General features: G+C 49.0%; 1 protein-coding gene across 1 annotated transcript in view; it reads left to right on the top strand.

Moving 5' to 3' along the window:
- The window catches only part of HID1 (HID1 domain containing), a 30,837-nt gene continuing 13,669 nt past the window's right edge, over positions 1–17,168 (top strand). The window contains exons 1-6 of the mRNA XM_059828113.1: positions 1–66; positions 8,470–8,619; positions 10,987–11,157; positions 13,931–14,044; positions 16,286–16,392; positions 16,879–16,995. Of these exons, the coding sequence (XP_059684096.1) occupies positions 1–66; positions 8,470–8,619; positions 10,987–11,157; positions 13,931–14,044; positions 16,286–16,392; positions 16,879–16,995 (725 nt within the window). The remainder of the gene's footprint in view (positions 67–8,469; positions 8,620–10,986; positions 11,158–13,930; positions 14,045–16,285; positions 16,393–16,878; positions 16,996–17,168) is intronic.

Genomic DNA, 17,168 nt, shown 5'->3' on the forward strand with positions numbered 1-17,168 from the left:
ATGGGCAGCGCCGACTCTAAGCTCAACTTCAGGAAGGCGGTGATCCAGCTCACCACCAAGACCCAGGTGAGGGCCGCCATGTCGGGAGGTGGGTGAGGTGGGGGGGGGGGGCCGCCATGTCGGGAGGTGGGTGAGGTGAGGGGGGGGCCGCCATGTCGGGAGGTGGGTGAGGTGAGGGGGGGGCCGCCATGTCGGGAGGTGGGTGAGGTGAGGGGGGGGCCGCCATGTCGGGAGGTGGGTGAGGTGAGGGGGGGGGCCGCCATGTCGGGAGGTGGGTGAGGTGAGGGGGGGGCCGCCATGTCGGGAGCCGCCCGCCTGCCCTGAGGCGCGGCCTCCTCCGGCTGTGAGGTGGCCGGGGGTGTTCGGAGGCAACCGGGGCGGGCTGGCAGGCCCCCTTCCCCCGGCCCTACCCTGAGCCACCCCCGGCGCTGAGGGAAGGGGGCGGCCGGGCCGCTGCCACCGCAGCCCGAGCCTGGTGAGCAGGGCCGGCGCGGGTGCCTTGTGCACGGGGACAGCGCTGCACGCTGCTGGGGACCCGCAGGGCTCGGGGCGGAGGTGACAACGCCGCCGCGGCCGGGGGCTTCGGCCATGGCTGGCTCTGGTCCAGGCTGTCGCGGTGAGGCCTCGCCCTGGGGCTGGGGAGCCGACGGGGGATCCGGGCAAGCTGGTCCCATCTGCCATGTCGCTGGTCTCCAGAGGTCTCGTGCGGTTATGGAGGGGGAGCAGAGTAAGGCGGTGAGGCCGCGCTGTGCCCCGGGGCACCGGCCGGTTCCAGGGAGCAGCCGTCAGGTCTGGCGGGGCCGTGCTGGTGGCACAGCACTCGCTGCCTCTGACATCTTGCGCTTTGCTAAACAGCGTCCTGTGGTAGCAGACCAAGACGCTGCTGTTGTAAGGGACGTCCACAGCTCGTAATGTATTCAGCTGCAGGTTTACATCACCACAAGGTTTGGCAATGCCCCCTTTTCTGCATCTTCTCCCCCCCCCCCCCCCCCCCCCCAATAATTAGAATCTTGCCCTGTTTTTGGGTAATAGCAGATTGAAAGGGCTGTTGGCCAACTGTGCTGTTGGGGTGAGCTTTTTGCAGCAGAAGCACCTTACATCTGTGACTTGTGAAATACTGCTTTATTTCTGCAGGCTGAAGAGGAGAAGGAATTAAGTGAAGGGAAGTCAGGACGGTGTGTAGGGAGGGTGGTTGCCTAGAGGTCTAACAGATGTTGCTTATGTCCTGGGAGCTAGTTTAGTTCTTGCCTTAATTTGGGAGCCCAGCAGCACACTGGCAGAAAATTACTAGGCTGTCCTTCTGTCGAAGGAGCAGAGGGGTTTTGCTCTATTGAGAAATTGCATCTCAGGTTCTTCTGAGCTATAATGGAGAATTGCTGTTCTGAGCCGCCTTTGGTGGTGAGGGAATAACAGCTGCTAAGAAAACTTGGGGGTGATGGCAGAAAGATATTTAACGATGAGGAATGAATTCAGAAGAAAAGAGTATGGATGCAAAGGGGTAAAGAGTAAGAGGAGGAAATCTGTGTGAGAACTCAAGAAACAAAGACTAGAACTGGAAAATGAATTGTAGAAAGTAAGGCTGGAAGAGCCTTTGAGAAATTGTGTTTATACTTTCTAAAGTAGTATTGCTTCTATCTGCATTGCTCAGGAATGGCTTCTGTGAACATGTTCTTAAAAACCTCCAATTGTGGATGTTCCACAACATCCCTAGGCAAAAAGAGAAGTGGATGAATTAATATTGTAAGGGATTCTTCCAAAGTCTCTTCCGGATGCCAAATAGATCTGAGTGCCTTCAGCTTTGGACTGTTCTTCCTCCACTGGGAAACATGCTTATAAAGTGAGATTGGCAGGGGGAAATCAAGCCAGTAGGGGTCTTCTCAGTCCGCTGTTCACAGAGAAAATCCTGTATAAGGCAATCCTTCATATCGCCAGCCAAGAAGAGAACGCTCCCCTCCCCTGGTTTATCGACGTGTGTAATGAAAGAAGGTTCAGTGGGGCCCCAAATAAAGGAAGGAGAAAAAGCTTCATTCTTGGCTGGATTCATTTCACGTCTTTGTGGTCTAGGTGAGACTAACTGCCATGTGGAAAAAGGGTGGGGTGTTGGCGCTCCCATATTTACATACTCTAGAAGGGCACTGGTGTTTGCTCGTGCAGGATGCGTGACTGGACTCTCCTGGAGCCTTCTGATCTTGTACCAGCAGCAACCTCCATGTAACCTCCTAGTCCATGAGACCCTGGATTCAAGACCAGGCTGCAATAATGGACAGAGTCAAATACCTACTTCAAAGCTATTAGCTCAAAATACACTTTGCTTTCGCAGCAGCATATCTCCTTTTTTGCAGCCCTCTCCTCTGGTATTAGGTAGCTGGACAAATAGATTTTTGTCAAATCATCCGTAACATGAAACTGTGAGCTTAGTAATGCACTATGCAGTGTTTCCTAGCACTCTGATGGAAGGAAGTGGTTGAGCAGAAAGCACTGTTCATTCACTGGTGAAGGTTCAGAGTTGGTATTGAAGTTAGATTTTTCTTAAAAATAAGTTCTTATAATCTCCAGGCTTTCATTAATTAAAGAATATGAGCGTTCCCATGTGAACATTTAAAAAAATTAAATAAATCTGTAAGGAACATAACACTTGAATGCTCGTAGCACGCGTAGAGCCCGGAACGTGAAAGTCAAACCAAGTCTGGACACAAATGGAATTGACTTAATTGACTTTTTTAATTGCCAAAGAGAAACTCTGAAGATGTAGGAGTATAAAAAAGAAAAAATAACTTGAGAATGATTTCAGTGATTAAAAAAGGGCAGTAGTACCAGAAGGAAGGAATTAGTTTATGCTACAGATGTATATTAATAACCACACATGGAGAAATGGGCTTTAGGATTTTTTATATGTATATATTACATTACACTGCACACCTTTAAATTGATAGGGCCCACCCTTTTAATAATGAAACAGGTGTGCTTTATCATAGAGAATGTGTGAGCCCTCCCAAATTGCCCATAAAAATGCTGTCTACTTAACAGGTGAAAGGAAATGCAGGTTGTGAGTATGACAGCTAGTCCGTGGCAGAGCAGGAAACTAAAGCTGGGAATCTTAACTGCTGGGGAAACACGCTTTCTTTTCTCAGCCACTTGGTGATTAAATGGTTTCTGCAGGCAAACAACTGGAAGATAAGAAATTTTGGTCTTGTGAACTAGCTTGTTAGATTTTAATGCTAGCTATGCCTCTGCTTTTAAAGAGACAGGAAGGATCAAACACTAGGGACAAACTCCAGTTCTTTCTTTTTCTCTGATGTGCTACAACAGGCTGTTAATTTGAGCCTGATAAAAGTACGTCTTGTGCTAGGAGAGAGGCTGGTTTCTAGCAGCCTATTTCTGACACTATTCCAGCTTGATTCAAGTATCCAAGTCTCTCAGGTTGATCAAAACCAAAGTTGTTGTCTTAAAACCAAAGCTGTAACTAACACTTCACACAGCTGACTTTTGTCCTAGGCTTTCACTGCCAGACTTCCACCAATGTAATTTTCCAGTTTCCTTTGCAACACTGTCTCTGCCATGGGAGCAGAGAACTGGTGACAGACTCATATGGAGTCTCCTTGATTCTGCACTGCTGACCGCAAAGGTCCTACAGAAAAATTTACTGTTGCTCTGAAATCTGTGTGGAGCTGCTGTCCTTGGCAGCAGGGATGAAATCTTGCTAGTTATTAATGTTTTGAATAAATCTGTCCTCAGACTTTTCTTTTACATAGTGGCTCACAAGCAGGTGGCACAAAGGTGTGTGAATTGCCTAAAACTAATCCGTTGGCCCTGCAGGGTTGCCTGATCTCCTAGAGCTCAATCAAGTGCTGCATGAATGGCTCTCTGGACATCACACTCCACAGTTCTGCCTCATTTGGGGTGGAAATGAGCACGCTGCTGTTACATATTATCTGAGCTTGCGTAGTACTGGCTAGAAACCCTAGGGCCCTGCTCTACTGTCGAGTCCCAGAAAAAGGGGAGTCCCCAAATGCTTTGCTATCTCAGATGGTGGGATGCTCAGTTGGTGTGTCGGCAAGAAGCAAAAGGAGAATACAGTAAGCAAGGCTAGTGACTGCTTGCCCCTTTGATTCTCTGCTGGCGATTTGCAGCAACCTCAGAATTGGTTTAAGGACAGCCCTCTGGTAGGGACCAGTCGGAAGAATTGTTGGGAACAGGCATTCCATGTAAAGGTGTAAGTGTAGAGAGCTCTTGGTTGGGAGGAGGGTGCAAATGCTCACCGTGCCTGAGTTTGTGAGGGATTGTATCTGAAAGAGAAAGCGAAGGTGGTGCTAGCGTCAGGCTGAGGACAGTAACGAATGGGGGGAGGCTGTGGGACCTTTTCCTGTTTATAGGACATGGTCAGCTCCACTCTGTTTTCCTGTTTCCTGTGACGTACCTGTTTGCCTGGGGATTGCCTGTTCAGGGCTGTGATTCTCTGTTCAGTAATTGGCAAGATGCTTGCAAACGGAGCGTCTTCCTTTTCTGATTCCTAGAGCATGTGTGTATGGTGTGCTTTAAAGAACGTGAAACCCAACATTGGTAACTATTGGGAAATAAAGACTGGAGGTGTCCAGTAGGACTGGTTCCACCTTTGTGTGGCCAGCATGCAAGTGGGAGGTCTTTATACCTTGCCCAGGTGAACTGAAGGCAAAAGTCTCCCTCCTTGCCCACTCTGAGATGTCACATAACCTCAGCTCTGCCCACTGTGTTGTCAGCAACCACTCTGCGCTACAGTCATCTCTTCCTTTTGGCATGGAATGCTTGGTTCAGGCAGCAGCGTGTCTCTCTGACAGTTACTCTGTAACTTCATCAGCCTCTGCGGTGGGATTTGGGGGTGTCAGGAACTTCCTTTGCTCTCCAGATGTGCCAGTCGTGTTTCCAGAGTAGAGTTGAGCTACCGATCCCTTGATTCTTCCGGCAACGATGAAGTTCTCATTCTCATTGCACCGCTAGTGCAGAGCTGGTTGTCTGCCCTGTGTTGGAGGTGCATCAGGCTCTTTCTTATCTGTGTGCTGCAGCTCCCTCACCAAGAGAGGACACATCTGTGCTGATCCAGAGGATCTGAAGTGGCCCCAGCTCAGAGCATTGCTGGTGAAGATTCAGCTCCTTGTGAGCTCTTCTTGTTAAAGCATTGTCAAGGCTAGCTGCGGTGCTATGGGATTTGTTACTGCAGCATGTGCAGTACCAACACTTGTAACTAAATCTTGACATTTCCAAATGAAGATATCCATGGCTGGTGAACAAGACTGTTCTAGGTCTCTGTATTTCCCTTCTCTGTGAGATAGATACAGGTTGTTGGGTGAGCTCAGCATGAGGAAATGGATATTTAGATCCCCAGAGATGCTGTATGCATAATACAATCAGTGTAAAACCATCCAGTAATGCTCTATCAAGGAGATGAACATTATGTGGCTCAAGTAGCTTCATGATGGCAGACTGTTAATTAAAACAGGGGGGCTGCGGGGAGGTGAGTGACTCAGTACTGAATCCATGGCCCAGGATTGTACACGGGATACCATCTGTTGGATGAGGAGTTGACTTGCTGCAGCTATTAAAAATGAAAGAAATGGTGTTTTAGCATAATCTGCTTGCCAAGATGGCAGCCGTGACATTAATGTGGCTGCAGCGTCCAGTGTTGCAGCTTGGGTAATTGCTGCTATGCTTCTCTACTTCCATGTCATTTTAGTCGGAGACAGTGTTCTTCAACCTGTCTTAGCTGTTGTGTTACCATCTGTAAAACAGCTTCTGTGTTCAACCTCTGAGGAGGCCTCAGGCTAGTGGGAGGTAAAGGGATCTGTGTCTACTGGAGGGAAATGGTTTTCTCCTTCCCCTCTAGATGAGAGTGAAGCCATTATTTATGCATGATCTCCAATTAGCAGCAATTGCTGCTCACTGTTGTCGGTGGGAGTGGCTGTGGCAGGCAGCCAGTAGGTACGTGTGGCAATTATACATGCGGTTGTGGTACGTGGTTTGAAAGGGGGTGTAGGAAGTGTAGGATGTTTTGTGCATTACATAGATTGGATTTCCAAATACTTAGCTCTTTTTGAGGAGTGTAATTGGAGATCAGATTTGCAAAATAGCTTTGCTTCCATTTAAGCATTTCATGCCAGGTTGCAGAAGAGCACAGCTCCTTCGCACACTCAGGAAGCTGAAAGTCAGGCTGTAAACACTTCGCTGTTCCTACAGATTTCCTCTGAGGAGCTGTGGTCTTGAACCATTTGGAAAAAGTTGCTCTTCCCTTGGAAAGAGGTTTGGTGGCAACTTGCTTTGGTGGCCACGTGATAAAATGAAGTGTTTCAGTACTAGAGCAGAGTTTAAGAAGATGCCTAAACACGTGTGGGGTTTTATCTGGTTTTGCTTTTAAAGATTGTATTTTAAAGACTGGGCTGATTCATTGCATGGCTGGAAGGACCATGACAAGCAATAAGCAGCCTCTGTGGCAATGGAGCATTAAGGAAGAGAGCTGCAGGGCAGTAACCTGCTATACGAGTTTGGGGGCAGGCTGCCTGCCTGCCCCTCTCACTTTTTGGCCTTTGGGTGGTAGTGACACATCACCTGCTCGCAGACCGTGGCCGTTAATTCAGGAGGTGATAGCAAAGAGGGAAATGCAGCACTTCTTGGTGTCAGAGCTGTGAATGAGTTGTTCTCCCTGGAGCTGTGTCTTGGCTGCATTTGGAAACAGCATAGAGCTGGGCAAGTTTTCTGCCTACTACAGCAGAGCTGGGAGTGGGCAGGAATTGTTTAAGTTAAACACACGTTCATATTTTTGCCCCTTTCCCATCTGACATGGTAGACCCGCCCATGGTGCTGATTATCGCAGTTAGTGAGAGCTGCTGTTCGCTTCAGAGGCGCTGCACGTTGCAGGCAGGAGGCTCCCCCTCGTCCCCAGCCGAGAACTGGGGGTGCTCAGGCGGACGGCTCTTCTGACCTGCTGAGCGTACCACCGTGCCTACGCATGGCTGGGGAAACTCCTCTGGAAAAGCTTCCATTTTCCTCTTCTGCCTGAAATCGTGGATCTATCTCTTTCACACTGCTTGGCATAAATAAGCTTGTATTTATCCCACCCCTGTAGCTGGACCCTTGGGCTGGATGAGCACTCCCAGCCTTGTTTGGGCGATGCCTATCTCTTGGCAAGTATCAGCATTTAGATGGGAAGGGCTGTGCTAAGTTTTAGACTGGCTGAAAAGTTAAGTCTTTACTTCAGAGCTCCCAGGCTTTGGATGCCTGAGATGTTGTGTAATGGAGATGCCTTTGCCTTCAGCAAACAGTGCTGGCATTTTCACCTTTTGGGGAGTGGCAGGTCATTGCCAGGCTTCCACAGGGTTGGAGGCACTGCTGGCCCCATGTGTCTGAGCCTCTGCTTCACCTTGAATGGCCAGCGCTGCTCTCTGGCTCTGCAAAGCCATAAAGGGCAAAGCAAGGTCCAGTCTGCTTTGTTCAGCCACCTATAACCTGATGTCCAAGTTGTCATCATTGTTGTTTTGATTTCTAAGTTGATGCTCCGCTGTCAGGAAGAAGCTGGAGGAAATAACATTGGGGCTCTGCAGCCAGCTGTACAGAGCTGTCTTTCCAGCTGCAGACTGGCAAACAGACTGTCCTCATGGCCAGCATCCCTAGCACTGGGGTTTCAGGGTGGGCTCAAGGAGAATCCTTGTTCTCTCACTGTGAAAAGGGGACAACAGTGCTGGTAAAAGAGGGGATTGTCTGCATCTGCAGAGCCAGAAAAGGTAATTGGGAGAGATGTGTTCCCAGGCACGGGGAGTGGGTTTCTCAGACCACAGGTCTGAAATGGATTGCTTTTTTTGGTATCTCAGGCTCCTCCTTCCATCTTCGCCTTTGAATTGCACACTTAGTGCTTTTTAAGAACAAAGCCTTGGCAGCGACCAGCTGCACTGGGTCCAGTTCCCCATAAATATTTGATTCAGAAAGATCAATTCCGTTGCATCTGTAAGTGCTTTGGGGTGGCTCTGTCAGTTCTGTGGGTCTGTTTGTGCCCTAATGTGAGATGTCTCTGATTGCTTCCTAGAGACTTTGGTTACAATGTAAGTAATTCCAGTGCATGCTCAGGGCATCCTTGGCTTGCTCTGAGGGTGGTAGAGTATGTGACAGCAGCCTGGCCCATGTGCGTTAGTAAAGATCTTGTAATACATGCCTTAGGTTGCAGACAAGCAGGAGGCCTCATGTATGTTGTGACTCCATGAAAGACTTGGAGAGTTCCAGTCTGATGCAGTTGGTCACATAAATGTCTTGCTGAGGGAATGCTCTGTTTGGGAGGTCAAATTGGCCAAAGCCCTTGTAACAAAGAGGTTGAAGTACAAAACCAGTGCCAGTATGTTTTATTGAACCTCTTCTGTGCCTGGCCCCATCCCTAAGCCAGGCATAATCACTCATGTTTGGATCTCATAGAATGGTAGTTCTGCATCTGTAACCATGTTTGTCTCTCCACAGCCCGTGGAGGCAACCGATGATGCCTTTTGGGACCAGTTCTGGGCAGACACAGCCACTTCAGTGCAGGATGTCTTTGCCCTTGTACCAGCTGCAGAGATCCGAGCAGTGAGAGAAGAATCACCTTCTAACTTGGCGACTTTGTGTTATAAGGTAAGGTTGGTGCTGTCTTCTTCCTTGGTGCTGTGCTAGTAGGGCGGTGTCCCTGGATCAATAGCCCTATGGCTCCCAAGGGGGCAGACAGGTATCATATTATTTCCTTGTACCACATGCTGTGCTTGCTTGTCCCTGTCTCCTCCTGATGGTAACTCTCAGCCCATCCTCTCTTGGTTTAGCACAGACCACAGCTGGCATTTGCTCACTTTGAAGCCTTTTTCCTCTTGTCCCCTTCCTGTGTTTCACCCTGCCCTCTTGGGTCTTGCCTGCTATGTAAACTGCTTCCTGCTTAGAGGACGTTGTACTAAGGCTGCATATTTGTGGGGAGGCTGGTATATCTGATTCCCTGTCTGCATCTAATTGCTCCTCACTGTGCATCAGTGTGTCTTCAAGTTGTTAGATCCCAGAGGGATGTCGAGATTGTCACTGTACAAGTGCCTGGATGAAGTTGGGGAGAGATTTTAAGACCTTTTTTCCTTCTGCTGTGACATCAGAACATCCCTGATGCTGCTTCTGGTGTTGCCACATCCTTGTGTGGAGCACAAGGGACATTGACTCACATCTCTTACCCTGTCAGGTTTGGCAAATTGTCAAGCTGGTGAGCAACAGCCTGAGACTTACTCTGCCTGGGAAAGTGCAGGTGTTAATAATGCTCCTGATTTGAGCCATGCAAAGAGTAGCCTTGAATTTGTAGTATTGGAAACATTTGGAATGGCATTTTCCCAGTTTTAAATGGTTGTTGTCATCCTGTTTTTCTTTCCTGGTCTACAAAATGTGAATGAGACCTACTGAATCATAGTGAAGGTACCTCTGACTGGGAATCGTGCCTCAGACAGATGCCTGTAGTGGATACTTGAGAAAGAATACAAAAATGAGGAAAAATAGAATGGTTCTTTTCCTGGCTTATGGCAATCAGCAGCTTCTGAATCAAGAAGGGCTGGGGAGACCTGTACTGACCACATAACCCCTTTGTCTCTGTGTCCTCTTTCCCCCAAAACCAAGACTAAAATATGGGCTGTTCTCCCTACTGGAAACAGATGTGTTGGGAGACTTGGTCATTGCAGGGCTGTTTATCCAGGAGCCCTAGATCTTGGGATATCGGGGTCAGAGGAGCCTACAGACTCCTGCAGTGCTTTTGCCAGGCTGAGGGCCCTGACCTGTGCCAGGTGCAGTGTGCCACTGCGCTTAGCAATGCTGCAGGTTCGTGGAGAGCACAACAACATGGCTGAAATGTCATTTGCAGTTGTGGCTGTGGACTCAGACTGTACAGCGTCATAAATGTGCCTGAAAAAATAGTTAAGCTCAGTCATAGAGTAGCGTGCAGACAGACTGAGACTACGCAAACAGCGTTTAAATACCCACTAAGGCAATGACGCAGGCTAGCAGAGTCAGTGATCCAGACAGTCTGCTATGAAAATAAGCAGGGACACATGACCTCATGAATTAAAAAGCAGCAAGGTGAATCCTTGCTAAATGTTTTGGCTTTCATTCCCCCTCTGTTTCCCCTTGAGATCAGGGAGGAAAAGCAAGCCGGTGCAGTTGCTGGGGGGAAAGAGCTGCCCTTTTCTGTCTGTGGGTAAAACCTCCTGCCGCTGCCTCCTGGGGCTGTGGTTGCTGCCTGGCAAGACCCACATCCTATTCTGAAAAACACAGTGTGACTGGTTCAGTAGTGATCAGATGGACTGCAGAGACTCGGCTCAGAATCTTTTTCCAGAGCAGCAGTCCTGTTCACAGGGTGAGCGGGGGAAACCTGGGCTACCACCCTCCTCTGCAGTTGGACTGTGACAGACTCTGCTGGAGGCCGTATCTGTACCGTTAATAGTTACAGGCAGCAGCTTAGCTCCCACCTCCTAAGTCAGGAGAGGTTCCTGCTGTAATCGCAACAGCACATACAGATATGTCAGACTTTGTGTGTTTCTGTGGAATCTTCCCCTGCCAGTGCCTCACACCATGCAGCACAGTGCTGCTGCCTTGGTTCTGCCTGCATCTCATGTACCTGATGCTGCTGATTAATCTAATCTGCTCTTTGCAGTGTGGGATGTCATGGAGCAGTGCTGGAAGGAGCCTTCTGGTGCTTTGGCTCTCTGTCTCACGTGGCACAGCATGTGTGCTGCATGGATTAGCCCTGGCATGTGAGGTCTCTTGCAGTGGGACAGTAGAAATTCAAAAAGGTCTGTTTAAGATCCATTAACCCTATTTCTGCAGTGTTGCAAACAGCAACAGCACCTGTACTGTTGAACTCTGAGAAAACGGGCTCCAAGAACTGCTTATAACTCTATGTGAGGACCTGCTGGTGAGACCTGCTCAACTCTTGCTAACTTATGTCCAGACTAATGCTACTTGCCTTGGTTTTGTTTCCTTCAGGCTGTGGAGAAGCTGGTGCAGGGAGCAGAGAGCGGCTGCCACACGGAGAAGGAGAGGCAAATAGTCTTGAACTGCTGCCGGCTTCTCACCCGTATCCTGCCTTACATCTTCGAGGACCCAGACTGGAGAGGTTTCTTCTGGTCAACTGTCCCTGGGGCTGGCCGAGGAGGGGTCTGTCTCTTGGCACTTATTCTTCTTTCTGGAGGGTGAAGGGGAGGCTGCACCAAGGACACCCTATATACTTTGGGGGGCGACTTTAGTCCAGTTATTTCTACTTGGTCAGAAATTAGGTGGAACCTTCTAAGTTCTTTTCCTTCCTTCGATTCTTGTTGCTCTTCTCGCCCTCAGCTGCTTTGTTTTGCACAGGTTGCTGTATCCCCTGAATATTTACTTGGGTGTGTAGCTGTAGGAGAGCACTGGTATGTGAAGGAAGGCTTTTCCAGTATAACTGAAGTTGTGAATCGAAATGAACGTGAGCGCGGTACTAAAGGCTGTATGACTTTCTTAAACCAAAGTGACATTAACTAAAGTTGATTTAAGATTCAAGTCAAACTGAAATAGGGTGTCATTTCCATTGATAGTAGAATGTCATATTAAAAGCAAATAGTGCCAGAGAAGCTCTCAGCATCATGACTCAATACCCTGCTTACGAGCTGAGTGATACAGTTTTAACCAGGGGCCTAGCATGATAGGTGAAGCCCACAACTGAGCAAGAGCAGTTAAAGAATTAAGGCTAAAGAATTAGGTACTGTTTCTGGCTCTGTCAGTGATGTGTATAATCTCAGGGGGGTCTCTGAATCTCCCTACACTTCTCTGTCTAGATAGCAGGCACAATAGCGCTCTTCCCTGTCTCTCAGAGGAACAAGGTGAAAGTGCTTTAGGGTGTCCTGCAAATAGGAGAAATAGTGTTGAAACACAGTTGAGTTAGGCCAGGAATTTGCCTGCTTGCTCCCTCAGCAACTGCCTGCTCTGTGCATAGAGAGCACTCTGCTATGAGTTTCTGAATCTGCAGGTCAGTGTGGCTGTACTGAAGAGTGTGGTTTCCCCTGAATGTTAAGTGTACTGCATTGTTCTTGGGGAAGGTTGTAAAGGATCGGCAGTGGTTGGTGGAGTACAAACCTTGCACCTTGCGCTGTCTCTGCCTGTCACCTCTAATCTATTTTGCCTGAGGCCACTTCAAGGGGAAAGTCTGGGTGGTAGAAAGGGAAGTCTTTTCTTGACCTGCTGTGTTATGTGATCTGTGTGATTGGGAGGGTGGTGGTTGTCCACCCTTTCATCCCTGCAGGAGCCAGGGAGTGCCGGCCAGGCTTATCAATGGAGGAGCTTGTTTTGGGAAGGAACATGCCGTGTGCCTGGTGCTTTGATCCAGCCAGGCTGCTGTTACTACTGTTTTTCCACCTTGTTCAGCACCTGGAAGAGAGAGTTTCTCAGCCTTAGAGTGGTGGGGTCACCTCAAGGTGATCCAGCCCAGTGCATGTGTGCTGGGTTTGGGAGCCCTCCTGCTGCGTTGTGCCTCCTGAATGTCAGTGGAGTTGTTATGGAGCACCCTGGACCACGATTTAACCATGTGCAGAAGCAGCTGTAAGGCTGGCTGAGCTGCCTGGCAGGGGATAACAAATAAAGCTCTGAGATGTTAGGGAAGCTGGGGTCATGCCTAATCTAGGGGCAACTGCTTTGCTGTCTGAAGGCTGATTTCGTCCTGGGAACTGAAGGGGAAGATGATGGTATGCCTGGACCGTTAGTAAATATCTCTGCGATTATCCTTTGCCTGCTTCATGATGGTGTGAAGGATGGCAGAGCTCCTGGATGATGGGTGCTCCCTCTCCTGTTAGGGGGTCTGTATTGTGTACAGATCTATTGGTTTGTTTTGTGTCACCCATTTTGGATGTGATGGTACCCAGAGCCTGCAGGGATGTTTTCTGGCGGCTGAGGTGATGTTAGCAAAGATCATTCTTGGAAAAGAAATACCCTAATGCTTGTCATGTCACGTCTGACTGTGAGCCCAAATAAAAGCATTTTTGCTGTGCTGGCACCATCCATCCTCTCTGGGACTCTCCTTACATCCGGGATCTGTTTGACAGTAGTCTTCCTGCTGTTGCTGAGACAGACGTCAGAGCCACACAGGCTATTATCTCCGTTAGCTACTTGCTGTGATTTAAGAGCTGCGTGTTGTGCGCAGGCTGACAGAGACCTGGCCGAGTTAGATAAGCTCCTACCATTCCTGCTCCCTGCCTTTCCCCCCAGCACCAGTGTGTGGTGGGGAAGGCCTCCCATCCAGGATGCTCTTTGACAGGCAGGATCTGGCAAGGTTTCCCGTGGCAACAGTTGCAGAGGAGTAGCCATGCATGATTCGAGTGATTGCTTTGAACACTGGAGATGGCAAAATCCTCTCTGCTGTTATGCTTGCTCTGCCATGGCAGGCTGAGCCAGCCCCTTGCATGATGCACACAGCCTCTCCCAGTTCTGTTACCTGCAGTTCTGGGCAGCCCACCCAGGACTTCGAGAGGTTTTACACCTTACTGCTGCTGGCTGGCTTCTTCCTATAGCTGCCTCTGTGCATTATCCAAATCACCCTCCTTCATGACTGTAAAACACCCTTTTCTGTAAATGGTTCCCTCTCCTTTTGTCTTCAGTAAGTCAAGCATCTCTACGTGGCAAGGTCCGGTGCTACTCTTCTGTTTCCCTGACATCTCTAGGCCTTTGTCTGCTCAGTTTGGTGTCAATAAAGAGCTTGTTCCCATTTAGTCGTCACCTTCCAGGGGGGAATTTCTTTCCTCTACTGGCTGATTTTTTTCTGTGTTTCTCCCTCTTGTTCCTCTGTAACTTCTTGCCTCCCTGTGTGTTCTTGGGGAGTGTATTTTCTCTTGCTGTGTTATACTAGTGTTACTGTGTGCTTTTTGCTAACCCGGGGCTGACAATACTCTTCCACATTTCTCGCTTTTAGGGAGATGAAGACGATGAAAATGCCCGGCCACTGGCCGAGTCGTTGCTCCTTGCTGTCGCAGATCTGCTCTTCTGTCCTGATTTCACTGTGCAGAGCCACCGGAGGAACACGGTGGTAAGTTGAATCATGAGATTATCTGCATAGAGGTAGATTAGCTGCATGGTGGGGGACACCCTGGAAAACCCCAGCACCTTCCTGCAAACCTGCAGGCAGGAAAATACGGAGCCACTGAGCTTGAACCCGCAGTGACCAATATTGATCAACATTTTGGGTTCACTGTGTGGTGTTTGTGCCTTCTAAAACAGAAGTTCTGAGACAGCTGGGTGAGTCGTAGTGAGAGTTGCTGGCACTTACCCCCACACTACAGTTTGCCCCTCAGGAAAACGTGGTTGTGCTGGCAAACAACCGCTCTTCTGTTGTTGCCATCAGAGCAGAGACCTTTAGCACCTTGTTCCTTTCGCTGGCAATTTGGTGCAGTCCAGGGCAGGAAGCAGCTGTTTGCCTGATCGCAGGTGCTGTGATGTGAATGAGTAGATGGTCTCTGTTGTGTCTTTCTACCTCTTCTCCCTCTTATTTATCTTTGCTGCAATGATACAGTGTTCTGATCTTTATGGTGACTGTCTTTACTTCAGAGGAGTTCCCTGAAGCAGGGGTCTCCTACTAGGTGTTTGCTAAGGACAGATTCTGGTGTGTCTCCCTCCCCCCCTCTTTCTCTCTCCACACCAATGACTCTGTGGTGTTTCTTGTAGGTCCAGTCTATAAAGAAAAGTGGGCAGCCCTCTTTTTTTTTGGTATAGCTATGAAGTAAATTAAAAATGAACATGCTAAACCACTGTGTATTTGATGGCTGCAAAATTCCCTGACAAACCTGGGTACTAAATTGCTTGCTCGAGGTTTCTGGGTAGTAGAAACAGAGTTGAAATCTGTCACCTGGGGATGAAGGGGTGAGGCTGGTTCAGAGCTACCCATGTGCTAAGAGTAAGTGGGAGTGAGGCTGAAACAGATGAACTCGCTGTCGCTTAGGATGGATTGCACAAGTCAGGGTGACAGCAGTTTTTCCTGGGAGAGCCCTGCCCCACGCTGCACCTGTGATTTCTCCCTTTTTCTCCCTTGGCAGCAGCTAGCCTGGTTTTCCAGGGCTCTGGGCAAGTTGAATTAGACAATGAGATCGTGAATGTTTTATGTTCCTTGCTATTAGCTGCCTGTCTGCTGCCTGCAGCCTCTGCAGTCTTTGCCTAGCTGTTTTCCCTCTCTGGATCTGGTCTGACGTCCGTTCTCAGGTCTGACTGCAGGTTAAGAGCAGAGATGGGTACAACCACCTCTGCTCATGGCAGAACAGCATATGGCCCTGGAGATACAGATCATGGTGGATAGTTGCTGAAGCAGAACTGAGTAAAGAGGAAGAGTAAGAGCTGGGAGGGAATGGGCAAAGGAGACCTGGGAATGACCCATACTCTTTTGCTGCTTGTCCTCCTATTGAAGTCAGCCCTGGAATTAAGGCTAGAAATTGGGGATCCCTCTGTCATGCACAGTGCCTGCATCTCTGTGTTTCATCACTTACTTGCAAAGGCTGAGCTCTTTGAAGACATCAGCACCTGCTTTTTTAGGCCGGGGGAACTGCTGTAATGATGGCTAGTAACATGCTATCTCCTCCTAGTGTTCCTGCTTAGTCAACACATGGTAGAAGTGGGTTTGTGGATGTAATTGCATTTGTGCCTGGCAGGAGATGTTCAAGATTTGGTTGTGGAGGGAGGTCTTAGGCACTCCAATCTCAGCAAGAGTTGTTCTGAGGAGCTTGGTGAGAAACCTAACAGCAGGTGAGCTCTGGCCTATCTGTAGGAAGTGAGTAACAACGCAGGAAAAGCCTGGACTGTGGAGGAAGCTGCAGTTGCCTCTGTGCCAGCAGTAGCTGTTGTCAGCATGCTGGCTTTGTGGGAGTCGTGGTTGGGGTCGTAAGTGCATCTTGGTTGCTCTCAGGCTCTGCTGTCCTGACCTGGGCTGTGTTTCATGAGATGCGGGGGAAAGGAGAGGAGATGCTGATGCATCCAGTAATGAGAACAGAATGTCTTTTGGATCCTTTGGCATTGGGTCACCTTTCTCAGTGGAGGTGACTATCATTGCACCTTAGCGTGCTAGACAAAGGGCCTCATTCTGCATGGTACTTAGTACCTGTTGAAGATAAGAGGCCCTCTGTCAGGGGTGCTCCCTGGGTGGGGCTGGTGTGTACAGTCTGAGTGTCTGGATGCTTCTCTGCTGGTTCCTTTGCTGAAAGGGGGCTGAACTGCCTTGGATACCACTAGTGCTGTCAACTCTGGCTCTTGCCTTCTGTGGTCCAACCTCTTATTTCTCCTACAGGACACAGCAGAAGATATCCATTCCATTGACAGTTGTGAGTACATCTGGGAGGCAGGAGTGGGCTTTGCTCATTCTCCACAGCCTAACTACATCCATGACTTGAATAGGTAAGAGGGCCTGCAAAGGCAGAATGGAAAGAAACTGGGCTCAGGAGAGGGGGATCTAAGGGGGATGGGCTCTCCCTTGCCTCTTTGGGTGTCTGTGATTCCCAAGGGGCTTTCTCCTTGCTCCTTTCTGAGCTAACAGGACTGGTAACACAGCAAAAAAACATCTGTCCATTTGAATAGCTTTTTGTAGTATGATACAGGAGTCAGAATGTCTGCAACAGGAACTGGCAAAACATTGCTGCTTTGAAAATGCCTAGGAGCTCTGTACTGTATTTCTTTTTCATAAGGCAGCAATTCTGCTGAGCTTTGCGCCAGTGACAGCAGTGTTGCTTATGAAATGAAATGGGCTTAGTTCTCTGTGGGGAGGACTTTCTAGATGGGACTGAGCCTTCCTTATGTGTTGTTGTGGTAAGTGATTGTGTCTCCTGCACCTTGTCCCTGCTCTTGAATGGCTCCAGGCCTTGGCTTCCTTTTCCCTTCTTTCAGGACAGAGCTGCTTAAGCTGCTGCTGACCTGTTTCTCTGAGGCCATGTATCTGCCTCCCTCCTCGGACAGCAGCAACGCCAACCCCTGGGTACAGTTCTTCTGCTCTACAGAGAACAGGTGAGGATGAAGGGTGGGGAACTGGGTGCCAGAGAGAGAAATACCTTCAGATCTCTTCTATTGGAATGTGTTCATAATGGGGGACCATAGGACTTGCTACCTTCAACATCAGGGGGCTGTTGTCCTTTTTCTTCGTCCCTGTCGTAGAATCATAGAATTGTTTAGGTTGGAAA

Source organism: Gavia stellata, chromosome 22 (assembly GCF_030936135.1).
Source record: "Gavia stellata isolate bGavSte3 chromosome 22, bGavSte3.hap2, whole genome shotgun sequence".
In the NCBI taxonomy this organism is placed as follows: Eukaryota; Metazoa; Chordata; class Aves; order Gaviiformes; family Gaviidae; genus Gavia; species Gavia stellata.